Below are 24,461 nucleotides of genomic sequence, written 5' to 3' on the forward strand. Positions count from 1 at the left end.
ATCTCCATTGCTACCCCGTTGGCACAATCCGAAGATCCCGAGAAAAAGCATGATCCTGCATCCATGGTATAGCGACCAACGGCAGCCATCCAGGCAGTTTGATGCGTTGAATCCCTCGTGCGCAGCAAGAGAATCAATGATGCAAAAACGAAACGAGGATACTGTTCTCCGCTGCATGTACTAAAACAATAAAATTCGTTGAATATCAGGTGAATGTTTCTATTCGTACTGAGTCAGTTGGCCTCCGACAACTAAGATAATCTCCGCAAGGTACGGGCCTTTTCTTCCTGAAGCTAGCAATGCAAGAAACTTTCTCAATCTAGCGCTCAGCTTTTTGACAAGTGCCACCCCAACCCTAGCGACGACTGCTGGTTCTGATACACGAGACGAGCTTCTGCAGTTGTTTGCGTGGTGAATTCCACGCGGTCATGCAAGGCGAGGCATGGCTTTCCTTGCTTGTTAAGCCTTGACGTCTGCCCAGGGGACATAACCCGAAGCAGCAGGGTCTCCAGCTCATCACAAAGGTCTGTCCACGCGCGGTGTTTCTGCTGCACAGCCAATGCTTCGTTGCCATCAAGCTGTAGGGGAATCAGCGATCAGGCCGTGTTCGGAGAGCTGGTCGGAAAACACGAGTGAGCCGTTCAACTGTGCAGCTTCCAGCAAGGTCTTCTCGTCAAGCTGAGAGCTGGAAGCAGAGGTACACCATGGATTGATGGCCTAAGGTCTAAGGCGCGTGCGAAGAGCACGAGTTGCTACCGCTAGGCCAAGATCGAAATACAGTTCAATCTCAGTGTGGCTGGTGAAAAGGTCATCAATAATACACAACAACGGGAGGTTACAGTCGAGGTAAACGCATTGACAAGCTCATTACAGAGACTATACCAATACAGGTAGCGACTCCTAGATCCACAAAGGAGACTGTGGATCCGTGTAGGCATCCTCGGCTTACCCATGGCGATCTGCGATGGGGCATCCAAGGTCGCCGTCCAGGTTTCCTGCTTTTTTTCATCAGCGAAGAACACCGTTTTCTGAATGTCTTTATCTGCGGGTTCCGGGATGCCGGGGACATCGGCAGGCTTGTTCGTTCGCCAACCTCATTCTGGAGACTCCACTGCTGCAACTACGAGTCAAGACGAGCTGCAACGCGACCAATCAGTGTCCAGTCCTGGAAAGCCCTCTACCTACCACCGTAAGTTGTGATACGTGAAGCCCGCGAGAAGCGCGTGTGGTGGCAATTCTGGAAAGTCGATTTGCCCCCACAACGAACGCTCGTGCGCCACACTCAAAATCCTACGGTATGTTCGAAGATGGTGGATGGTTTTCCATTGGCCTTGAATGTGCTGAACAGCTCTCTCTCTCCTCTCTCTCAAGATTGTGAGCCAGACACACTCTGAAGACCTCGACTTTTGCCCTTTCCACAACGTAGCAAATTCTCGTTTCTCTGGCCATGTCAGGTACGCCTTCCAGCTCCACATTACTCGCGTGGAAGACTGCAAGTCCAGTCCAAAAAGAGGCGCGCCACCCGGGGTTGTTCATCTCTTCTTGGATGGGTCTAGGTTTCCGACATCCTTGTCGACGAAATGGTCAGTCCGTCAAAGGCATGGGAATTGTTCCAACACAAGTGCCAACCACAGCTCGTTGCTTCGCCGGAGCCGCTAGACACAGATTGGTCAGGCGCAAGATGACAGCAGCCAGTAGAATGCTCGGACTTTAAAGAAGACCTGATTCGAGAACAGGATGTCATCGTGAGGAACGAACCCGGCGCTGTGGTAACCCCATGTTTCTGAAACCCTAGATCCGAATGAATCTTTTGTGTTGCCTGTACAAACTATACCTCGCCGGCTCGAAACAATAGAACTGTCGTCGCGATTCTTAGTCCCTTCTGTACAAGCGACCGCTTGATGGATGCAACGCACCCAGGATCAAGGCGATCGTCGGGTGGGCCTCTGCAAAAATTCGAGGTTTGGACCACTTTAACAGGAGTTTGCCATAGGATCCCCCAGACCACGACTCGTGGGTGTGTTGCACGTCTAGATAGCCCATGTCGTTCCAATCGACGTTCGCTTGACGATTTCCTTTATCTTCTCCTCCCAAGCTTTCAGTCTGAAAACATCTTTCGACGCATCCACGCTGATTCCGTTTTTCTGCAGTCGATCCCAGATCAAATTCAAAATGTGTACAACATTGCACTAAGCTCCTCAAGCCCACGAATCCGCTTGCTACGGGCGCCAGAACTCCAAGACGATGGGGTGGACGCCATTACCGCCGTTGAGCGTCCTTCTGTCCTGGCCGGCCAAGTCAGACAACCCTCCAACGCGAGGTCCAGAGCAATACATCGTCACTGGCATATTTGGCTCCATAGCCGTTGCAGCTGTCTCAGCTCGTTTCTACACTCGTATTTTTGTGCGTCGCTACTTCGGTATCGATGATTATTTGATGGTGCTTGCCGTCGTAAGAACCACCGGGCTGCGGCCGGAGATTTATTTTGCAGACTAACCTCTAGCTAGTTATGCGCCATTGCCGTTGAAGTTTGCATCACCATAGGCAAGGCAAAATACCAATGGGATAGACATCTCTGGGATTGGAATATGGATTTCTCAAGAGGTATCTAGCATTTATTTCGATTTGCCACCGTCCTTGTTCAGCAATCAACTAACACCATTTCAGGTTCTCTGATTGTGCTCTATCTGGCACGCATTTTCTGGGGAGTGTGCACTTGTTGCGTGCGTCTGTCGATATTGTGTCTCTACTACAGGCTCCTGCGGCGCCTGGGTGCTCGGAAGCATCATTTCTGGATTCTGCACTTCGTTACCGCCATCACGGTCTTATTTTTGATCGACATGATTGTCGGAGGTGCGATTCCCTGCCTGTAAGTTGCTTGCACTTCGAGGGCCAGCTGATCACGATACTGACGGATTTAGACCCGTACGTGCGTATTGGGACTACTCAGAAATGATTTTGAAAGGTGAAAAGTTCTACTGCATCAATGACTACCGGGGAATGCAGTTTGCAGCCGTCTTCAACACCGTGTGTGAGATAGTCATTGCCGTTCTACCCGCCATCGCCGTCTTCCGGTTCAAGGTCGACCCCAAACAAAGATGGAGCGTCATTGGTCTACTCTCACTCGGCTACCTGGTGGCGATCGCAGGCACTCTTCGCTCATATTACCTCTGGAAAGCTGCTGAGACATATGATCTAACATGGTGGGCTTCGCCACAGTGGTGTTGCGCGGAAGTTGAGGTGGACCTTGCCATTACTTGCGCATGCGCTGCACCGCTACGTCCTCCAATTACTCGATTGATCCGGCGGCTCAAAGGTATTCCGGAGATAGTGTCATCCATAGGGGGAAGACGAACGCCACATGGAAAGGACGACCGCTCCATCTTGTCGACTACGGCGCTGTCTGGACAGCATGACATGGACAAGTTTGAGGGCGTTGCAGTAATAGCAGAGGAAGACCGCAACGCCTGGGTTCGGCAAATGTCGCGTACAATTGACTTAGAGGGTATCGCTGTCGACGGGTTCGGTTACACCGTGACGATCCAAGGTCCAGAGCAGCCTCCTAGACGGAAATTATCGCGATACGTCAAAAATACAGTTGGAGCTCTTGGCTCGACCACGCCTTCGAGAAGGAATACTGTCAAAGATAAGGACCGCACGAACGTGGGAAGAGAGCAAATTGAGCTAGGTCAACCTAGACAATCGAACGTCGAATGTTCTGCTCGGGAGTCGCACGAGGAGATCTCACGAGTCAACAGCGAGGAACACGCTTCAAAATGGAACCACACCCGGTCATCTTCAAAGCAGGGTTCTTCACGCGCCTCGGACCTGAATGGTCCGTCCTCTAAGAATTGGACATTCTTTGATGCTGCGTCCTCATACAATCTGAAGTGAAAAAAAAACCAACAATCCTCGACGTTCGCAAATCGCGCACACCAAAGACCACAGCCGGCCCTGATGCGCTTGAGGATGGCATCCGACCAGATCTCGCTCAAGTGTACGCCTCAAGAGACACCGAAAATATAACATAGGAATCGCAAACGCAGTAGACACGGTAGTCGGAGGTCGTCCGGGGAAGGCACAAAAGTTGACCGCTGCTCATGCCTTTGAAGGCAACATCAGTAAGCGGCTACAACAGGACTGGGTACATAGGTACGGATATTGGCTTTTCAGTCGAAAGCTCAAATTAGAGAATGGACAACGTATGGACGATCGTGATGAACATCGTATTAGAATCTCGTTCAATGATACCCAAATGAAACATTTGTACAATCGCACTTGGCGCCCACCCTTCTTTGTTTGTGCTCTGCAAGTGGCCGAATTAGGGGAGTCAGCTTCCGGACGGCCGCTTGGCCATGCTTATGGTGACAATTGTTCAAAAAGATCATTGGACCACGCACATCCATGTTCCATGCCATCGACGGGTGTGAAATCCTACGTGCGATTCAATTCTACTATTGCGGTGCCGAGAGCGAGGCCCGATGGGAAAAGAAAATGTCCGCTGGACAATAAATCTCGGATTCGCGTTTTGCCGTGGCATCGAGACATTCAATTGGCCCCGCAAGAAGCCTCAGCAGCAAGGGCGTATGGTAACTGACTTCAAGCCCCTAAACTTGCAAGCTTAAGAGCTCAGGATATAATGGGCGAAACAGACGTGGCGGGATGCTGCTGTATGATGAACTGATCGTAGAATCCCTCGCATCAAGAATTAAGATACTCGTAAGGAGGTCCGGATGAGCAGTGCATCGTCCATCGGTCCGTGTCTTTCGGAACGAAGTCTCGTTCTGGTAACTTAGCTGAGGTTATCAAGCACGTGATCAACAAGTGCTCATCGGGAGATTTGAGCTTCTGTAAGCTGCGGATTCTCGTTGAGAACGCAGACCCGCTCCAACTTGGCTTAAGCCATGTTGATCTGGTGACATCAAACCTACCAGCTTTGTTGATTATTATGGTGTAGAAACAGAGCACGAGGGCGGTATTTTTGGTCTAGCCGTTGCTGGTGCGAAAAAGCAAAACCATCGGCTTGCATGCCATGACTGAGCGAAAGCAGTCGAAGGAGGGCGGATGTGGCATTTCTTAACCTATTTGAACCTCTTGCCATCCTTTTACTCGCTCAAATCAACCGCGACCTTGACAATCCTGCCGCGAATGACTGCGTCGCAAAGGTCGGAAGGGGGTCTCTTATCGCCTCAAGCCGCCTTAGCGACGTTACAACGGCTGGGCATGCATGACGTTGTATCTGATAAGGTGCCGTTGGAGTGTTATTGCTGCTGTGCCTTCTGAATGTGTCCCCCGAGCACAAGGTCGCACACGAATTTCATTCAGTCTGTCGTGTCAGCGCGAATGAGCAAGTGATGGCAAGGCATTCTAGCGTACGAACGAAACCTTCTGCTTCAGTTGCTTCTTTTGCAGCAAACCAAGGACCCTGCTGAGAGACCGTCCTACTCCGCTCCTGTCGAGCGACAGGTCTCGACGCTGTGCAGGATGAAGGCGACGACACGCGCCACAACTATCGTTTGGGATTGAGGCACGTCCAGCGTTCAAGATCCTGCTTCAAGCAACAAATCTGAGGCTTCGTAGCTGATAAGCAAGCCCCAAAGCCACGTCGATCCTGAGGAGTCCAGACGCATCATTGGCGAATGCTTCCTGCGATGAGGAATCTTCTTATCATTTTCGCGCCATCCATGACAGCTGGGGTAGACTACTTCGGACGTGAAATGAACAGCCATTCGAGCCTAGGCTCGTAAATCAGAGAATCTCCATCCCCATGTCAATCTTTGATTGCTATAAGTTGCTGGGGATAGACTGCACTTCGGTGCTACAGCAGCGTCCTGTGGCTTTTCTCATGCTGGACAGGTGCACATCTCCTGACTACAATTGTCTATAATTGCCTTTTCTATTCTTGCTTGTTTGTATAACTTGCTGCAGACGACATTGTGACATACGCCTTGTCGCCGTTGATAGCAACCTTTCTGCGTCGTCGCTTATGCGATCTTAGCGGCGCAACCAAGCTGTTCTACAAATCTGAGCTTGCTCAGCGTTCAGGCAAGGTCTGCTCCTTGGTCACAACTTCCAGGAAAGTCAAAATGTCCGCTCCCATGAGTGGCCCGTCGCCGCCGACTTACTCACATGATGAGAAGACCTCTGGGGGTGATGTTGAAAAGAGTGGTGCCGATGTCTCCACGGGTGATGTCTATCATCCCGACGAAGTCATTAACAAGGCCAATCCGTTGCAGCGCAATCTTCATGGCCGCCACATGCAGATGATTGCCATCGGTGGTTCGATCGGTGGGTCAAAATAGCTTTGGGCTCTGCGAACAAGACTGTTGACGACATGAGGTGTAGGCGCAGGTCTCTTCGTCAGCTCTGGTGGCGCCCTCAGCACCGGTGGTCCAGCTTCTCTCACGCTTGGGTTCATTGTAAGTCTCAAAGGGCGATTGAAATTGGTTTCCAACATTCGTCTGTAAAGAGCTATCTGCGTTGCTGGCACAAGTCAGGCTGGGCGCAATTCACTGCTGAAAACTTTGTTGTGATGTCAAGAATCTCACACGGCGAGACTCAGTGTCTCATACTTAGGACGCACACTGATTCGATATTTTATCCAGATCATCGGATTCATGTTGCTGTTCACCGTTCAGGCACTTGGAGAACTTGCTGTCGTGTATCCCGTAAACGGCGCGTTTTACAACTACATGGTTCGCTTTATCGACCCAGCTTGGTGAGCGATGGCAGACATTTTCGTTCGGTGCACAGGATTGACTGACATTGATTTCAATAGGGGCTTTGCTGTTGGCTGGGACTACGCCATTGGCTGGCTTACCGTTTTGCCTTTTGGTGAGTTACATAACTAGGCTGAGAGAGAGCTCAATGGGAGCCCAAAGCTGACGAGGAGATTGCAAGAACTTACCGCCGCCGGTATCACGATTAGGTTTTGGCGACCAGACCTCAACATAGGGATCTGGATAGCTGTATTTTTCGTAGCTTTGTGCATTATTCAAGTATTTGGTGTCCGCGGGTACGGCGAAGTCGAGTACATACTCGGAATCATCAAGATCCTCGCCTGCGCCGGGTTTATCCTCTTCGGAATCATCGATGCATGCGGTGGAGTCCCTACCGATAGTCGTGGCTACATTGGTGCGCGGTACTGGCATGACCCGGGTGCGTTCCGGAACGGCTTTAAGGGCTTCTGCTCCGTCTTCGTGACCGCCGCCTTTGCCTTTGGCGGTACTGAACTTTCTGGTTTGGCCGCCGCGGAGGCTGCAAACCCGACAAGATCGCTGCCGCGTGCGACCAAGCAGGTCTTTTGGCGTGTCTTCTTTTTCTACATCGTGAACACCTTCATTGTTGGTTTGCTCGTGCCTTCTGATAATCCAAACCTGCTCAACGCGTCGGGCGCAAACACCAAGTATTCACCATTCGTCATCGCGATCCGGCTCGCCGGTGTCAAGGGCTTGCCCTCGGTTTTCAATGCAGTCATCACGATTTCCGTTCTCTCCGTTGCGAACTCTTGCACGTTCGGATCCACCCGCACGTTCCAGGCTCTTGCTCAACAAGGGATGGCACCTAAAATTCTTGCATATGTGGACAAAAAAGGCCGACCGCTCGCGACTGTCGTCTTGCAACTTGTGTTTGCCCTCCTTGCCTTTATCAACGAGGCTCCAGGTGTTGGTAATCAGTTCTTCAACTGGCTGCTTGCACTCTCTGGCGTTCAAAACTTCTTTACATGGGGCTCCATCTGTTTGGCACACATCCGGTTCCGAAAGGCTTGGCTTGCACAGGGGCACACCGTAGACGAGCTTCCATTCTCTGCCCTCGCCGGTGTATACGGCTCCTACTTTGGCCTATTCCTGAATGTTGTCTGCCTGATCGCGCAGTTTTACATCGCCGTGTTCCCGATCGGCGAAGGCGAACTGTCTGCCCAGGATCGTGCCAAAGGCTTCTTCAGCACCTTCCTCGCTGCACCGCTCATTCTCAGCTTATCCGGCTTTTGGAAGGTGTACAGTGCTATGAGTAAAGATCCCAGGATCAACCACCGCGGCTGGAAGCTTTACATCAGGACAAATGAGATTGATGTCAATCATGGAATCCGTGAAGGAGTTCTGAGGACGCCGGAGGAGGTCATGGCAATCAAGCAAAGCCGATCTTCGCGTACAACTGCTCAAAAGATCCTTGCAGTCCCTCTCGGCTTATGGGAGAATTTGCTGAAGCCATGAGATATTCCTTCTGTGAGATAAGAATGCAGAAAGCGCCTCTGATACAGATCTGAATGGTGCTTGACGGTTTCATTTTGTGCACTCCCTAGCCTTGTTTTATGTAAAGAACGTACATGGCCCTGTTCCGCTCGTTGTTCAAGACACACCCTGCGTCACTGAACAATGATCTGCGAGACCCTGTATCTTTGCATCATCTACACTTTGCTCTCGTACTTTACTTGGCCTAATACAGATCTAAGTTTCAATTCAATCCCCTTTATACCTACCGTCTCACCGCCTGTGCGCTGTTCCTCTCCCTTAAGTAGTTGATGTCCATTGTAAGCGCTCTCACCTGCTCTCGGATCTTGGCGGCAGTTACCTCCGCGTCGTTCTTCGTAGCCTCAAAATCCTGATCCCAGTGATTTGAGCGCATGTAAGCCATCGCCAATGTTGCATGCTGCCTAGCGAAATGTTCCACTTCAGCTTGCTGTGCGGCTGCTGCACGTGACCAAGTTTTTTGCACGTAAGCCATGTCCTCTGCAATCAAACCGCCGATCTTAAGCCAGGGCGTCGATTCGGTTTTAATGACCTCTTCTGCAACAGTTGAGAATCCTTTGATGTATATCAGCTGCCAGCGTGACAGCAGACGTGCGCGTAGTCGTTGGGGGGAGAGGGTCAAATGTATGATTTCCTGTCTGAGCTCTGGAGGTAGAGATAAGAAGTCTGTAGGATGTGCACGCGATCGATCCATGGATTCTGTGTCTGGACTTTTGCGAGAATTTGTGCTGTTCATTGAGAATGATTTGCTCGTGACCATCTTTTGAAAGGCTGTAGAAGACGAAGGCTTCTCTTTTCTGCCTTGAGACGAAATGCTTCAGTCCCTCAACGATTGGAATCCTCTACGTCGTCGAGATTTCTTATATAGTATTCGTCGCTGCGGCTCCACGGTTGCACAACTTTGGTTGCCAGTTACATTTTGGGAAGAAGGTAAACACTCTTCTGAATCTCCAATCTCCCACTGATCCCGATCCTAGACTTCAACATTCATACCCAGCTATGTCCAAAGACATAAGGCCATGATCTTATGAAATGATCGGCAAGCTTCCAGTGACATATGCAGAACTCTTGACTTTATTCTTAACCCTTCTTCGCCACTATTGACTTTAATTCTGACAAACAGAAGTGGAGCTGCGCTACCTAAAGAAGGTTACAATACTCACAAACATCCATATTCAACGTCACCATCTTCCTTTTGGCTGCCATCCTACGAGATGTCTATGAAAACACACGATCAGGATATGAGAACTTTTGATAGCTTCTCATGCAGTGGCCAGTTCTTTCTTCATCCTGCCGATGCTTTTTCGAAAGCAAACTTGTCTTCTCGATAAGCCCTGCTAAATGGAGATCCAATCGATGGAGAATATGACTGTCATTTCTTGCTAGCCTTTTGCATAGCCCGCGGCTGCAATGTACTACTTCAATAAAAACATGGGAGAGAATGTTGAGTTGAATGAAGTCTCTATCACGCCAAGACATGAGAGGTACGGCTCCTGATCATCCTCTCGGAGTTTGTTGCGTATTATTTTCAGCTTGATCAATTTTTGATTAAGAAATATGGCAACGGCAACAAAACATAACACGTTCCGCCGATGCTAGCTACTCTTGCACAAGCTGTGCCAGCTTGTAAAGTATTTTCGTGTCTCAAAATACCGAATATCACAGCCGATGGAATCCTCTATTTCCAGATCTCTTTTATCTTTTCGACCGTGGTGTTTCCTCCGCTAAGAATGATGCCGATATTTTCTTCACTTGCCGACATGCCATCAATGTAAACGTTCTGAAATTCTCTGTTGTACAGTAGTATCGCTAGAGGCAAAGCGGCGCTAGGCTCGATCAAAACGCCAGCCCATTCAAGCACTAACTTCATTGCAGACTTGATGTGCTCTTCAGTCGCAGAGAATACACCCTCAACGTATTCTCGGCGCTTTATGATCTCCCAGTTCGACTCTCCTACTGGAGATCGTAAACCGTCTGCGATCGTAAGAGATTGTACAGAACCGATTCGTTTGCCGAGTTTCAGTCCACGAACGACGTCATCAGCACCTCCTTCACTAGGCTCAGCCCCAAAAACTCTCGTCGAGGTATTTTTGCAGGCTATGGCAGTCCCTGTAAGCAAACTCCCGCTCCCACAAGGTACAATGACTGACGCGAGGGAGCCTAGCCCTTCTTCTTCCATTTGCCTCTTGAACTCGTAAATCGCCGTTCCTTGTCCAAGCATAACGTCGCAATTACCAAAAGGCGCTATCATGGTTGCTCCAGTGTTCTTTTGCACTTCGTATGCCTTTTTCTGTCTCTCAGGAAGAGTGTACCCGGAGAAATATACCTCACCTCCATAGTCTCTGGTAGCGTCGATCTTTGAAGAAGTTGCAATCTCAGGAAGCACAATATACGCGGGAATATGGAACCCTCTCTCAACGGACACCAGCTTTGCTGCTAATGCCAGGCCTTGGCCATGATTTCCTGCAACAGCCCGGCACGTCGTTAGTTCTATGACTTTTGAAATGTTCGGTCGCCGTCCTTACCTGTACTTTGAGCAACAACTCCATTTCGCAAGGAGCCATCGGCTAACTTCATGATGCTGTGAAGCGCTCCACGAAATTTGAATGATCCAGTCTTTTGTAGTCCTTCGCATTTAAAGAAAACGTTGACGCGTAGAAGACCGTTACAGCTTGGTCTCGCCTTATTCAGAAGCTCCGAAGCATACTCGGACAGCCGACTGCATTCGATTACTGGAGTGCAATTGATCTTTCCAGATATCAAGCTATACGCCTCTTCCACCGCAGCAAGATCCAAGCTTAAGTAATCCATCAATAGTATCAACGAGCTTGATACAAGGCTATGACTCTGGGACGAAACGTACTGCAAAATTGGAAAGTTAATTCAGTGTGTTTTTTTCTTCGCTTTGGAAACCACACGTGAGATTGCTGACTTTATACAAAAACTAGTAAATATGCTAAACAAGCCTATTTGAGCAATCATTCTCTCAGTACATCCATGTAGAGCTAATGCAGGCGACGCATTGCATGTTTCTTTGTCCAAAACAAGATCTATCATGTGGAAATGCTCACCGGAGACCCAAACCGGCGAAAAATTGAAAAGAGAAGCAATCCGGTCAGTAGGTTTCTTCTGGAGGAGTACTGAATGGTTGCCTAACGTCATTGAATTGTCGAGCGTGCACAGTTGCTTTGATTCATCAAATTACACCATTGGATTTGGAAATTTTAGGAGTCGTTCTCTCTGAGCCTGAGTATAAAGGAAGACGTACAATCCATCCGAGCTAATCGAGCGTTCAAATTCTCGCATCTCTACAGGCATCCTGAACTTTAATCTAAGTTTCACAAGATTCAACTCTTCACATGGACAATACAGCCAAAGAAAAGATTCATGAACAGAAGCTCCAGCTGTTGCACATAATAGATTATGCCCAATTGATTCAAGGCGTCGCGAATGAAAAATCTCGTTTAAAGACAGCATGTGTCGCAGACGGTTTTTTCTATCTTAATCTCTCGTCGACAGAACCAAGCCTTCTCCACTACGTGGAACAAGTTTTTGCCATTTCACAATCGTACTTCGACCAGGACTTGTCAAAGAAAATCAAGTTTGATGTCAAGAAGGTTGGCCTTTGCGAAACATTCGGGTAAAGATCTCCCCGCGGCTTCAATGAACCCTCTGAAAAGACCAGCTTTATGCTGATATTGAATACGAAGATATAAACCCATAGGGACTCATGCTGGCGTCCTTGATGGACAGAGGGATGGTTTTGAATCATTCAAGGTACCTTAAGGAAGTTTAACGCGAAAACTCGCTTCACTAACTCTTCTGCGTAGATCCCCCTTGATCATCTTTCTGGCCTGCAGCCCATACCAGAAGTTCCTGAGATAGTCAAGCACTATGAGGGAATTTTTGAAAAATTTGCCCTGGGTTGCAGGGAAATTAGCTTAAATATACTTTCTATATTGTCAGATTTATTGGACATGCCGTCTGATAGTCGATTCGAAACTTTTCACGACAAGTTAGCTTCGTCCAATAGTTCAATGGTGATGACGAAATACGCTCCCTATTCCGGTTTATACTCTAACGTTGGCCACAATGCCCACACAGATTTGGGAAGCTTGACACTTCTTTTTACCAATCAATGGGGTTTGCAGGTATTTCAAGCCACCAATGAAGAATGGCAATACATCCCACCCATGGCTGGAGCTGCCATAGTCAACGTCGGTGACTCTCTTCGCTTTCTCTCTGGCTTGAAATTGCGGTCATCTCTTCATAGAGTGGTACCTCATTTCACAGTTCAAGGGCCTCGTTATTCTTTGGCAACTTTTCTCCGGCCACAGAAGGAGACCATGTTAAAAAATGCAGAAGGGGGAATATGTTCAGCGCAAGATTGGCATGAAAAAAAATTCGCCAACTTCATGGAGTCTCATGAGACACAGAGAAAAAGTACGATACAAACCGGAGGACTTGGCCCTGTTAGTGTATGGAATCCGTAAATCGGAAATTTATTCGGCGGGCTTCTAGATAAGAATGCAGAAAAGCAGAGAAAGTTCACAGTGGCGAGTGAAGGAAGCCTTCAAGAAACAGAAAGACGCATTGAGAATTCGCACGAAACTATACCGTATTTATTATTTAGCTTCATTTTCGTCTGTAAACGAACGCAGCATCATCTCTGTAGCTTCTGGGTGACAAATATCAAAGAATAAGCCTGAACATCGTTGTATTATGTAGTCTTGCGTTGTCAAACGCCACGGAGATCCTAGAATGAATGTGACAGAGCTAATGAACACCAGCCCCGCATATGAATCTGACAGCGCGATGACACTTGCCTAGCGGTATATCCCGAGCCATGACACGTTTCGATATAGCACATCAATATTGGACTCGAGTTTTAAGGCATAATGGGGGAGTCGGCTATCGCCGTTCAAATATACTCTTGGTTTCTTGGCTTTACGAGACATGTCTCTTCTTTTCCTCCGTCTGATTCATGCACACCACTACTGCCAACAAGGCTGGAGACCGGATACTTGGCGAGCTAGTCTCAGCCTCAAAGCATGCTCATATGGTTAGCTTTAAGAGTGGGCATTCATCCCTGAAATGACACGCGGTCATCACACCTGAATAGACGAAAGTATTCCGTGCTTGCTCTGAGAATATTTCCCGGTCAACAGCATTGCCTCATTTCCCCCACTTTAGAAGCCATCCTAGTCATCTTGTGCATTCTTCCCCGCTTTAGCTCAGCCTTCTCTTCCCTATATTGACACTCAACGTAAGTGGGGTGATCAATGAACACCCCGCAGCTGAGAGCTCACTCATACGATTATCACATCCATCACTTCCACAATCAAGATACTTGCTGTACCATTGGTTGTTCTGCTCGAATTTTGCACACAGTCTCCTACTCCTCCAAGAATGGCGCTTCTCGAATGGCTAAATTGGCCTCGTTTCTACCAATCTAACCTAGCTATCCGTGACTCCGTCGTGGTGTTAGGGTTCGTCAGGTGCCCCCCAAAATGTTCTTTATGGCACATAAGTTTAACGCGTTTTTGAAAGTGCCGGAGTGATTGGCTTAACAACAGCTCTCCGTCTAGCGAAAAACGGCTTCAAAAATGTCACGGTCATTGCTCGGCATATGCCAGAGGACAGAGATCCGCTTTACACTAGTCCGTGGGCAGGAGCTAATGTTGTACCGTAAGGCAACTCTTTTCATTCATTCGACTCTATTGCTTATACTTGCGCTAAACGTCGGCGGGTAGGAGCCAATCGAAAGAAGGGACGATTCAGTCCCTATGGGAAAAAGAGACATTTCACGAGCTACTGCGCCTGGTGAAATCGGAACCGGGTGCAGGCGTTTGGATTCAGGGTAATTCTATGGTGGTTTGACAAGGACGCCGCCTAATAGGAAAATGTGGCGGTCTAGTTCTGACAAGCTGTTTTGCAGAGAAAACTACCTACTACTTAAACCACGCTGGATCACCTGATCAGTTGAAGCACTGGTTTAAGGATATGGTCTTCGATGTGAGTCAAGCACTCTCTTGAGAGCGAGGTCATCTATACTCTAACAGGTGGCAAAAGTATCAAATACTTTCCAAAGACCAGGTACCAGCATTCGCTGACTGGGGTGTTCGGTATGGAACAATAGGTCTGGATCCAAGCATATACCTACACTGGCTACAGTCCAAATGCCTAGATAATGGAGTGAAATTTCAAAGAAGGACTCTAAAACACATTAATGAGGCGTTCTACGAAAGCCCAGATCCTGGAAGTGAACGGAGTCGACCGCGTGTGGTTGTCAACTGTAGCGGAGTTTTGGCGAGCAAACTTGGAGGTGTAAAAGATGATAATATTATACCCATGCGTGGTCAGCTCGTTATTGTTGCGAATGAGAGCAAGGGCATGTTCTCGCTTTACGGTCTTCGTGAGGTAGATGAAAGCATTGGAGAGTGCATTTACATCATAGATCGACCGGCAGGTAAGTGGCAAATGCAGAAGATGCATTGTACACTGCCTTTGTCTCAGCTGACGGGACTCTTAAGGTGGGGGCACCGCAATAGGGGGATCGTATTATCCAACCTGGTCCACCGAGCCAGACATGGAACTTGCCGGGCGTCTTTTAAAGAGAGCCATTCAAATCTGCCCGAATCTAGACCCGGATGGAAAGGGTGTAGAGGCGCTGGAGATAGTTAGGCATCAAGTAGGTCTTCGACCTAATCGAAATGGAGGGGAGAGAATTGAAATTGAAGAAATAAAGCTTCCAGGAGGAGAAAATGAAGTTGGAAAGGTTGTCCATTGCTATGGCTGCGGGGGCGCTGGCTTCCAGCGCAGCTATGGCATTGCTGACAAAGCTGTGTCTTTGGTTCGTGATTGTCTGAATAATTAATGCAAGTTAAAGTACGGTGAGGCGATTCTCTCTGTTCACATGCCAAGACGAAGCATGCGCAAAGAGCACCAGCATATTATCTGAATGTGACCACAAGGCTGAGAGGAAGCCTTAGCCGAGACTTACGCGCAGCCGCCACCATCCCAACCTGCAGAATGACACAAACGGTCGTTGCTCATGTGATATATAATTTATCCATTTCAGGGATTTGCCGCCGGTTTCCATAGACAGGTTGAATATTCTCCCGCTCAGCTTTTGAGTGAAGTGTGTAGACCGGTCATCGTTTGCAAGAAGACAGCTTAAATGCAGAAGTCCTGTTCGGCTATAAAAAAGTGTTCCAATTGCTCTCATCCTGCACGATTTGTTACAGGTTTATAGAGATAGAAGTACTCTGAACTCACTGCCGCGGTGAAGTGGTCTCCCATGGTCCATTTCTCCGTTTTATACAGCCAACTGAAGTCAAGATATAAAACCATAAGAACATGCGCAGATTCGATATCGCTTCCTACACAATGGCACGCACAAATGTTGCTTTTAATAGAATATCTCCAGGTACATTGATAATCTCGCAAAAGGGTTTAAGATGTTTATTGAATTTAACATTTCGTAGCCCTTTGGTTCTTCTCCCTGCTCAGTCTTCCAAGACATGTCTGTGCTGCAATACAATGGGATACTCTGCTCACAAGATCTCGTGAGCTCTCCATGTCTGGATTATTAGGTCTTATCGAAACCGATATACTCTACGCAGAGCCGGGAACGGAACAGGCCGAGAAATGGCGGATCGCGCAGTCTATCCTTGGTATTGGATCACTCCGTGTTCTCTCAAAGATCTGCAGATCTCCGTGCTTCGAAATATTGCATCAGATGTACGGCATCCAGCCTCCGGAAAGCAAGTGGGCAAGGGATTTTTGGCTTGCCCAGCGCAGTTGGACTGAGCTTGCTCTGATTAACATGACTTCTGAGGACACAAGTTACCACAGGGTGAATCAAGGCACTGGCCCACAAGCAAAAGTTCTTTGGACTTGGGATGAAATTTGCGCCGAGAGGATTTGGTGGGCACCGGCGACCCCCAATACTCCATCCAAGAATACGTCAATGACAGGCGAACCCTTGAAGTGCCGAAGTGATTCAACCTTAGCAACTCAAACAGGAAGACCAGCCGGAACACGAGGGGACTCCATTCCGACTTCATTATCTGCGGCATCGACAGCTCTCATATCAGACGATCATGTAAGCATTGGCGAAAACAGTCATACGGAAAAGAGTCACCAGAAGAGCCCATTGCCCCCTGGGCGACTCAGATTGTTTCCACCGAAGAACAGCACCGATATCACTGAAGGCACGACGGACAAATGGTGGATGGATCGTTGGCAGTGCGAATTCTTGGCCGTTGCCGCACTTCACAACATCACCAATGACAAGGCTTGTGAGATCTTGACAGCAGCTTACTTTGGATATCCAGCCAACGCAGCCTACCACATCTTCATTGGGGCATTGTGCATCACAATGGCCACCGCAACGTTCATTGCCGGTGTTTTCTCTGATTGGTCGTGGTGTCTACAGTTCACTTCTTTGACAAGCCTGGGCTATTTCGTTAATAGGACTGCCTGCCTGCGTGCATGGAAATTTGAGCCGAACGCAGCACTGAAGAACAAGGTGCCAGAAATCTTACAGGACTGGCCGTCGACCGATGAAGGCAAAGTGGTGGTGCGGTTCGCAACCCAGAGCTCTGGTATTTGCAACCTACGCGTTTTGATTGCATTCGAGAGACAAGACATGGATGCCGCTAAGGACATAGCTCAGAAAATGAAAGGCCGTTACAGGTCGCTACGCAAAGCAGCCAAGGAGGATATCATTCCATATGCCGAATCGGGTCCAGGGTCTGCACCAACGACTAACTGGCTGAGCTACGAGGTTCAGTCCACATTTTACGGGCTAGCAGGAACAGTCATGCCGGACAATGTTGCACTACGTTCCATGTCTGTTGTCGCAAGTATACCATTGGGTATTATCTTACTCATGCTCGGATTCGGATCCACGGCGAAGAAAGGATGGAACAGCTATATCCTGATCATATATATTGCAGGCATTGTCTGTGCTATATTTAGCAGATCCCGCACCGCAAATTGGACGATGCCGGAGTTCGAAGTAGTAGACTTGACGCGGATGGTCGCGCCTCCCGTGGTGGCCGCAAGATTGGAAAATTTCATTGCTGATATCCCTCAAGCTCGTCCGCTCCTGGAGCAGATAAGCCGCAGGAAAGCGACATCTAAGAATAAGAAGAAGCCCAGTTAGTAAATACACGTCCTACACAAAGTGTGAGAGCTACTGATGGCATTGTTTACAGAGAAAAACGAAGACATAGAGGATGAGAGTGCGAAGGGGCAGTGACGCTTAAACACTATAAGAGTCATTGTGACCAGCACGAGTGGCAGAGGATAGCAGATTGAATGGTCTAAACGCACTAATAGCAGCTAGGCGCACAGCGCAATGTTCAACACGTATTGCTAAACAAGCTGGAATGATATCAACGAGTATTCCTGCACATCGACACTCGGCTTTGACGTTTCATTTCTCAAAGGAACATCGACTTACGGAAACTTTCTAGCTGTTCCTGAAACGGCTGACATCCAACTTATTTGAAGGATGCCACGTCTATTCATGACTTCCGGTCCTTATATTGATTATTAACCGAACTGCGACGCTGTAGCATGCAAAGTCTAGACGTCAGCAGGCATCAACGCAGATTGCAATGTTGCTGGACCAGAATTCGAGACGATGATGTCAAATGAATTTAGGAGCAAAAAAGGGTTACTACGTGGAACAGATATGGCATCGGGCTCGGGAACGCATAACGATGGCAGAAACCTGATGGTCCATCATGACAAACCCGAACCATCCATCTCCGAAAAGGTAAGACTGTGAATTGGGGTTTCATCACCCACAATTCTCCTGCAGGACCTTTGTACTTGCCTCAGCCCCTTTAGTAAATGCATAATATTGATTTGACCTTAACTCTTGCACGATCGCACATGACAAGGAACTAGTTCGTAGATCTTCTGGTATCCCTCAGCCGATGAAAACATTCAAATTACGTTCAGGGTTTCCTAGCTGGGAATAAGTGGCAGCACATGCATGACTCGGTCTTATCATCTGCTTTGCATTTAGCAATTTTGTGGGACTTCACTCAACCGCTTCTCTCTGTCTTGCTACTCAACAATTCTAACACCCCTCGTATTCCCGCATCTCATCAGCTGCCCTCTGATGATTCCCTGCGCTCTCTTCAGGGCGGGTCACAGGAACGGAAAAATCCTTACGGGCGGGGTACAAGCCATCTGCAGCCTGCTGCAAGCATTGTTGATCTCGATGCTGCACATGCGGAACCTCGCAGCTCAGCATGCAAAGGATCGGCTCAGCCTGAGATTGTGAGATTCTTGACGACAAACAGGGAGCGAATATCATCTTCTACCAAGCAAAAGTTCCTGAGTGGTTAGATAAATCAAATCAATATGGTGAATAGTAGAAGGCTCACACTTTGAATTTGCAGTTGAGGGGTTTCTAGTGGTGTCGGTAGTGAACGAAAACATTTTTGTCCGCCAAATTTGTGTTTTCAGTTGAACTCATTGTCCCATCCTTATAAACGTGCGCTGTAATTTCGCTGCCCATGCCGACGAAAAAAAAACACTTCAAATACAAGAAGACGTACGAAGAATAACGAGTGCTATCCCGGCACAAAGTCCATAGCTTCAAGACTCCTGGGTTGGTGCAGGGTTCATGGGCTTCTGGCCGTAACATATCGATCTGCACAACAAACGCATCAGCTCAAAGTGTTCGGAGCGCAGGATGTGTTTGGAGACTCACATATTTTGCCACCCGTGAAGGTTTGGGTCTCTCAGGTTCTTTCTGATGCCAGCGATCAGAACCTGCACTTCCTCCTTCTGCCACTTTAGGTAGTTCGTGAACAGAAACATGGCCCAACCTTCGATGCCGTCCTCCCATCCCATCCTATTATATGCCCCGATGGTCTTGTACATGGGGTCTTTTGGCCACGTGCCAATTGGCCATTTGAAGGTCTTGTATTCTATGTTTTCGAAGCCAGCCTTTCTGAACTCGTGCTCCGAATCCTCTGCGATGGCGAAGGACTTGCCGAACTTCTCACCGCACTCGATGGCCAGTTTGCCCCACTGCTCGAGGTACGTGCCGTCGATGCTTCCGTCGTCGGACTTGGGCACGACGCTGATCTCGGCCTGCTCGAACCACGCACCCGGCTTTAGCGCCTTAAGGACTTCGGCGTACAGGGCCTGATAGTCCGCAACGCAGCCGTACAGGCTCCGCGCGTGTATGAAGTCGAAGCTGGATGGCTTAAAGGTCCATTCCTCGGTGAAGTCGTCGATCTGGAACTCCACATTGGGCGGAACAAGGTCAGGCTGGATGGGGGAAAGATCTGTCGCGATGACATGCGCTGAAGGGTACGTGTCGCCGAATTCGATCGCCCATATTCCAGTGCCGGTGCCGATGTCTAGGACGCGCTGGGGATTGTCGAGCGGCGCCAGGTGCAGGCGCCCGCCGAGAGAGAGGGCAAAAATGTGGTGAAAGAGGTCGAGATTGTCCTCTGGCAGTCGGGTTAGCTGGCGTCTCCGCTAGCTTCGACTTCAGAGCCTAAGCATGGCGCACAAGGCTGATCAGCAGGAAGTTGATCTACATACGGGCCTCTTCGTCGTTGGGTCCCCTGACGCCAAGTCGTCAAAACTGCATGTTCTGCGAAGACGGCTGGACTGCGACATACCAGTACGCCCCTTGCCTGAAGCTGTGGTATCTCCTCCCGTTTTCGTACACGTAATTGTAGATTGATGAACGCAAGGTCGCCGTCTCCGAAGCGGCGTCGTCTCCCAGCGCGGATTCCTCCTCCCAATCTATCGCAATCGCCTGCTGAGGCTGCTCATCAACTTGGTCGGCCATGGCTGACCGGGGTTCTCAGACGATACAAGATCGCTTTCCGGGCTGAGCAGAATTTTCAGCGTTGCTGGCTGCTGTGCGAAACCAAGCGCGGACGAAGCAGCACGCCATCGAGGCACGGCTCTCAGTCTATACTCTCCTATCTCCCTCTTACCACGGCCTTGGGTTGAGACGAGGGGGGAGGCAGCGCGGGACGTGACATGTGAGTGCTGGCCATCCGCGCCGTCGCTATTGGCCAATTGCGCATTCGCATATGCAGGGCGGAACTGCTAATTGGAAATGCCGCAGCGCTGAGCGGAACGACGGGCCTGAACGGTGGAAAGCTGCAGATGCAACGGCACGTTGCCCAGGTGGTCGAAACGGCTGTTCCGGGCGGTGGCCAGACGTCGGTGAGGACGAGCGGCGGGCATCTGGACGAAGACACTAGCAAAGGCTTCCGTCGTACAATCACCGCTTTGCGTGCATCCACCAGCGCGTTGGCAGGATCGTCGCCACCGCCAGCCTTCTCTCAGCCTTCCGCCAGCTGTTAGTGCCTTGCAAGTCGTACTCATGGCCGTCGACTCCGGGGGCTCGCTGTCCGGCCTGCTGCCCTACGCTTTTGCCGCCTTCGTCGTCTACGTGATAGGCCTGTACTCGTACCGGCTGTTTCTCCATCCGCTCGCTCGTTTCCCAGGCCCCAAGCTTGCTGCCATAAGCAACTGGTACGAGTTCTACTACGACGTGTATCTGCACGGCAAGTTTACAGAGCACATCCAACAGCTTCACAAGCAGTATGGTACGCCTCCCATGTGCCGCTCCGTCTCATCTCCTAGCTGGACTCACCACGAGAGAGTGCAGGCCCCATCATTCGCATCACGCCGTCCGAGCTCCATATAGACGACCCGGATTACTTCGAGGTCCTGTACGAACGTGCCGGCCGACGGGACAGGTACTCTTACTTCGCAGCGCGCTTCGGCCATGGCGCGGACACCTTCAGCACCGTGCCGCACGATCTGCATCGCAACAGGAGGAAGCCCCTCAACCCCATGTTCTCTGCGAAACGGATCTCCGAGTTCCAGCCCGTGATTCGCACCATGGTGGAGAAGCTGTGCTCCAAGCTTGACGAGTTCAAACAGTCGGGTGCCGTGCTCAACCTGGATCGCGCCCTCATGGCCCTGACAACGGACATCATCACCGAGTACGCGTTCGCCAAGAGCTACAACCAGCTCGACGTGCCCAACTTCACCGAGACCATGCACGAGGCGCTCGTCGCCATCTACGTGGTGGGCCACTTCGCGCTCCATTTCCCCATCGTGTTCCCCATCCTCGACATGCTGCCGGACTGGTTCACGCTCACGGTCCAGCCCGTGCTCCAGCCCGTCATAGGGCTGCGGTACGACCTGGCCAAGAAGGTGCGCGAGATCAGGGACGGCATCAACGAGGGCCACAAGCATGTTTCGCACCCAACCATCTTCCACGAGCTGCTGAACAGCGATCAGCCGGAAGAGGAGAAGACCGACGCGCGGCTCGGGGACGAGGCCCAGCTCATTGTCGCCGCCGGCCTGGTGACGACCTCCCGCGCCCTCACCGTCGGAAGCTTCCACATGATCTCGAAGCCGGAAATTGTCCGTAAGCTGCGCGAGGAGCTCCAGGCCGCCGGCATGATGGGCAGTCTGGATCAGCTGGACTGGCACAAGCTCGAGGCGCTCCCGTATCTCAACGGATGCGTGCACGAAGCCATCAGACTCGCCCATGGCATAACCACCCGCAACCCTCGCCTGGCCCCCGACCAGGAGCTGCGGTACGGAGACTACGTCATCGCGAAGAACACGCCCGTCTCCATGACGACGGTCGACATCTTGATGAACGAAAAGATCTACCCGAACCCACGAGAGTTCCTGCCGGAACGATGGATTGGACATCCTGAGCTGGAACGCTACTTTGTGCCCTTTGGCAAGGGCAGCCGACAGTGCATGGGCGTGAAGTGAGTTTTTGTTGCTTCTCTTTTCTGTTATGCTCATCTCTTATTTCCCCCACCCTCGTTCCACTCTTAACTGCATCCCTCTCACAACGTGAGCGAATGCTGATGCGCGTCAAACAGCCTGGCTTTTGCCGAAATGTACATCACGCTGGCGAGAATCTTCAGCTCGTATGACTTTGAGCTCTTCGAGACCGACCTGTCGGATGTGGAGATGGCGCACGCGTATCTCGTCCCGTATCCGAAGTGGGACTCGAAGGGCGTGAGAGTCAGAGTCAAGAAATGACGTCTTTACCGAAGAATCGAGATGAGCTGTTTCCGCCTCGTTCGTTTTTGTCCACAACACAATTCTGCACCCTTTTGAATCTGATGATGAGAAATGTTGTTTCGACCGTAAATCGCATCAATCTTACCCCAACAAAGCACAGACGAAAGGCAGACCAATCCTATATCCCCACGTTCTAGGAGTAGTGCAGATAACCGATTCACAATTTGATGGTTATGAACATGAATGGAACAGGAAGAGTCATTCTCATCGTCTACATCCACAAGCAAGATCTACATTCCCGACAGCATCGCTTGAGTATGTGTGTCCTCAGGTCCGAAAATTGCCACTCATAGTTTTATCTTCTGTTTAATCAAACCGCCTTTCCTTTTCACCAGCGTATCAAGCGTTCGGATTGGCACGCACAAATTGAGCAAGTCTTCAACTCCACTGCAGATAGTTTGAGTTTCCGATACTGTAAGATTCAATTCGGAAATTGTTTAAAATGCCTTGAGTGTGAAGGCCTCGGTGCAGAGACTTCCGCTGGCAGCAAAGGTATTCTATCGCTTGTCAACACAAAGGGGCTTCTCGGGTTTCATTTTCACGCGAAGGGTTGTCTCTATTGCTCATTAGCTATTTCTCCTTCTAAATGCATTCCTCCTGAGCTTCTCCCATTTTCAGACGTCTCTTTTCCTTATATGATCATATCCCAGTACTTCCTCCCAGAGGCCCAAACTATCGGAAAAAATCGTCTTGTCAGCGTCTTTACTTCTGTCTCTTGTAAATCTTCCTCAAGAACGACTCATAAACCTCCTTCTTCATGCCCTTGCTCTCGTCCACCTGGCTGATCTGTTTCCTGATTTCTGCCACTTTCTCCTCCTCGTACTTCTCATAGATCTGCTTCAGGTTCAGCTCATCATACAACGCCTTGACCTTGGCCTCCTTCGCTGCATCCTTCCGTCCGTAGTTCTCTTCCAATATTTGACGCTGCTCCGGTGTCACAATCTTCAGGGCCTGGTTGACCAGCCAGCTGCACTTGTTGTCCTGAATGTCCGTGCCGATCTTGCCCAGCGTCTCCGGGTCTGCGAAGTTGTCCAGGTAGTCGTCCTGGACCTGGAAGTATTCGCCCATAGGAATCAAAATATCATGAGCCTGCTTCAGGTTTTCTGGCGAGGCGACACCGCAGTAGTGCATGGCAAGAGCGACAGGCAGGTAGAAACTGTAGTACGCAGTCTTGTAGATGACGATGAAGGTGTACTTCTCCAAGCTGAAGTTGTCGAGGTCGACGTGGTCCTCTGGCGCTGTGAGAAGATCGCACGTCTGCCCAAGTTCTGTCTGGAAGGTGACCTCGTGGAAAAGCTCCATCAGGTCCACGTAACAGGGCTCCGAGCGGAAGTACTTCTTTAGCAGAACGTAGATGGCACCTTCGAGCATGAAAGCGTCATTGATGGCAATCATACCCACCTTTGGCATCAGGTACCAGCAGGGACTTCCACGGCGAGTCTTGGACGAGTCCATGATGTCGTCGGCGACAAGGAAAAAGGCTTGCAGGAGCTCGATCATCCATCCCAGAGTCTGGGACTTGAAGGAGTCGTCGGCATTGAAGGCGTCTCCTTTCAGGAGGGCAGTAGTATCGTAGACGGAAAGACCGCGGTTGTACTTGCCGCCTTTCGTGTTGTGTAGGAGATTCTACAGCATACCGGAGGCGCAATTAGCCACGGTTTGTTGTGGCCAGTTCCACAGGGTCGTGGCCAATTGAGGGATGGGAGGAGCCAAATACCGTTCTAAACCAATCCAGAGCTTGCTTGGGAAGCTTGTACTCTTCGCAATGCTTGATCAGGTCCTCGACTAGGATGTCGAAAGTCTTTTCGAAGTCGCCGCGTGAGAGTCCCATGACGCTTTCAGAGAGCTCGTCGGTGAGTGTTGCTGAAGCAGGACCTAGAATCACGACTCAACTCAGAGAGACAAAGGACACGGGGGTGTTCAGGGTGAATGACTTGGAAGACGGTGGAAGATGTCGCAGAGGAATGGAGCACACCGCATTGAGGGGCTTCGAACTAGGGTGTTATATGTTAATGTTCGTCGTTGACTAGGGAAAATTCGGTGGGGGCGGGAGATCATCTGCAGGGCAGCTCAGGCACAAATTCAGGGTCCCGC

At 49.9% G+C, this 24,461-nt stretch overlaps 9 protein-coding genes across 12 annotated transcripts; 5 read left to right on the forward strand and 4 right to left on the reverse strand.

Annotated features, from left to right (window-relative positions):
- Positions 1-1,944: 1,944 nt before the first annotated feature.
- On the forward strand, positions 1,945-4,254 carry PV09_01932. 2 transcript variants are annotated; one of them, XM_016354891.1, is made up of 4 exons: positions 1,945-2,451; positions 2,508-2,604; positions 2,668-2,869; positions 2,922-4,254. In XM_016354891.1, the coding sequence occupies exons 1-4, from the start codon at positions 2,245-2,247 to the stop codon at positions 3,892-3,894; spliced, it is 1,479 nt and encodes a 492-aa protein (XP_016216907.1). In that variant the 5' UTR covers positions 1,945-2,244; the 3' UTR covers positions 3,895-4,254. The 2 variants fall into 2 exon arrangements, with proteins under 2 accessions (XP_016216907.1, XP_016216908.1); XM_016354892.1 differs by lacking the exon at positions 1,945-2,451 and having other exon boundaries at positions 2,487-2,604.
- Positions 4,255-6,086: 1,832 nt separating this feature from the next.
- On the forward strand, positions 6,087-8,462 carry PV09_01933 (uncharacterized protein; the record flags this gene model as incomplete). Its single annotated transcript, XM_016354893.1, has 5 exons — positions 6,087-6,288; positions 6,346-6,419; positions 6,606-6,718; positions 6,779-6,834; positions 6,901-8,462. 5 exons carry the CDS (start codon positions 6,087-6,089, stop codon positions 8,211-8,213), a joined length of 1,758 nt encoding a protein of 585 aa, XP_016216909.1. The 3' UTR covers positions 8,214-8,462.
- On the reverse strand, positions 8,408-9,009 carry PV09_01934 (uncharacterized protein; the record flags this gene model as incomplete). Its single annotated transcript, XM_016354894.1, has 2 exons — positions 8,408-8,447; positions 8,480-9,009. The coding sequence occupies 2 exons, from the start codon at positions 9,007-9,009 to the stop codon at positions 8,408-8,410; spliced, it is 570 nt and encodes a 189-aa protein (XP_016216910.1).
- A 918-nt stretch (positions 9,010-9,927) lies between these two features.
- PV09_01935 (uncharacterized protein) lies at positions 9,928-10,826 on the reverse strand (the record flags this gene model as incomplete). Its single annotated transcript, XM_016354895.1, has 2 exons — positions 9,928-10,712; positions 10,775-10,826. 2 exons carry the CDS (start codon positions 10,824-10,826, stop codon positions 9,928-9,930), a joined length of 837 nt encoding a protein of 278 aa, XP_016216911.1.
- Positions 10,827-13,267: 2,441 nt separating this feature from the next.
- PV09_01936 lies at positions 13,268-15,195 on the forward strand. 2 transcript variants are annotated; one of them, XM_016354896.1, is made up of 6 exons: positions 13,268-13,738; positions 13,800-13,937; positions 14,003-14,109; positions 14,188-14,264; positions 14,322-14,718; positions 14,783-15,195. In XM_016354896.1, exons 1-6 carry the CDS (start codon positions 13,659-13,661, stop codon positions 15,124-15,126), a joined length of 1,143 nt encoding a protein of 380 aa, XP_016216912.1. In that variant the 5' UTR covers positions 13,268-13,658; the 3' UTR covers positions 15,127-15,195. The 2 variants fall into 2 exon arrangements, with proteins under 2 accessions (XP_016216912.1, XP_016216913.1); XM_016354897.1 differs by having other exon boundaries at positions 13,268-13,937.
- A 633-nt stretch (positions 15,196-15,828) lies between these two features.
- Positions 15,829-17,421, forward strand: PV09_01937 (uncharacterized protein; the record flags this gene model as incomplete). The annotated part of the gene is made up of 1 exon (XM_016354898.1): positions 15,829-17,421. The coding sequence occupies one exon, from the start codon at positions 15,829-15,831 to the stop codon at positions 17,419-17,421; it is 1,593 nt and encodes a 530-aa protein (XP_016216914.1).
- Positions 17,422-17,908: 487 nt separating this feature from the next.
- Positions 17,909-20,271, reverse strand: PV09_01938 (uncharacterized protein). Its single transcript, XM_016354899.1, has 5 exons — positions 19,913-20,271; positions 19,833-19,855; positions 18,988-19,738; positions 18,659-18,927; positions 17,909-18,591 (listed from the first exon to the last, which is right to left on the reverse strand). The coding sequence occupies exons 1-4, from the start codon at positions 20,083-20,085 to the stop codon at positions 18,873-18,875; spliced, it is 1,002 nt and encodes a 333-aa protein (XP_016216915.1). The 5' UTR covers positions 20,086-20,271; the 3' UTR covers positions 17,909-18,591; positions 18,659-18,872.
- A 126-nt stretch (positions 20,272-20,397) lies between these two features.
- Positions 20,398-22,978, forward strand: PV09_01939. 2 transcript variants are annotated; one of them, XM_016354900.1, is made up of 3 exons: positions 20,398-20,857; positions 20,920-22,045; positions 22,163-22,978. In XM_016354900.1, exons 1-3 carry the CDS (start codon positions 20,632-20,634, stop codon positions 22,323-22,325), a joined length of 1,515 nt encoding a protein of 504 aa, XP_016216916.1. In that variant the 5' UTR covers positions 20,398-20,631; the 3' UTR covers positions 22,326-22,978. The 2 variants fall into 2 exon arrangements, with proteins under 2 accessions (XP_016216916.1, XP_016216917.1); XM_016354901.1 differs by having other exon boundaries at positions 20,398-22,045.
- Positions 22,898-24,386, reverse strand: PV09_01940 (farnesyl pyrophosphate synthase). Its single transcript, XM_016354902.1, has 2 exons — positions 24,085-24,386; positions 22,898-23,993 (listed from the first exon to the last, which is right to left on the reverse strand). The coding sequence occupies exons 1-2, from the start codon at positions 24,196-24,198 to the stop codon at positions 23,070-23,072; spliced, it is 1,038 nt and encodes a 345-aa protein (XP_016216918.1). The 5' UTR covers positions 24,199-24,386; the 3' UTR covers positions 22,898-23,069.
- Between the last annotated feature and the right edge of the window lie 75 nt (positions 24,387-24,461).

This window comes from Verruconis gallopava (assembly GCF_000836295.1).
Source record: "Verruconis gallopava strain CBS 43764 unplaced genomic scaffold supercont1.5, whole genome shotgun sequence".
Classification (NCBI taxonomy): domain Eukaryota; kingdom Fungi; phylum Ascomycota; class Dothideomycetes; order Venturiales; family Sympoventuriaceae; genus Verruconis; species Verruconis gallopava.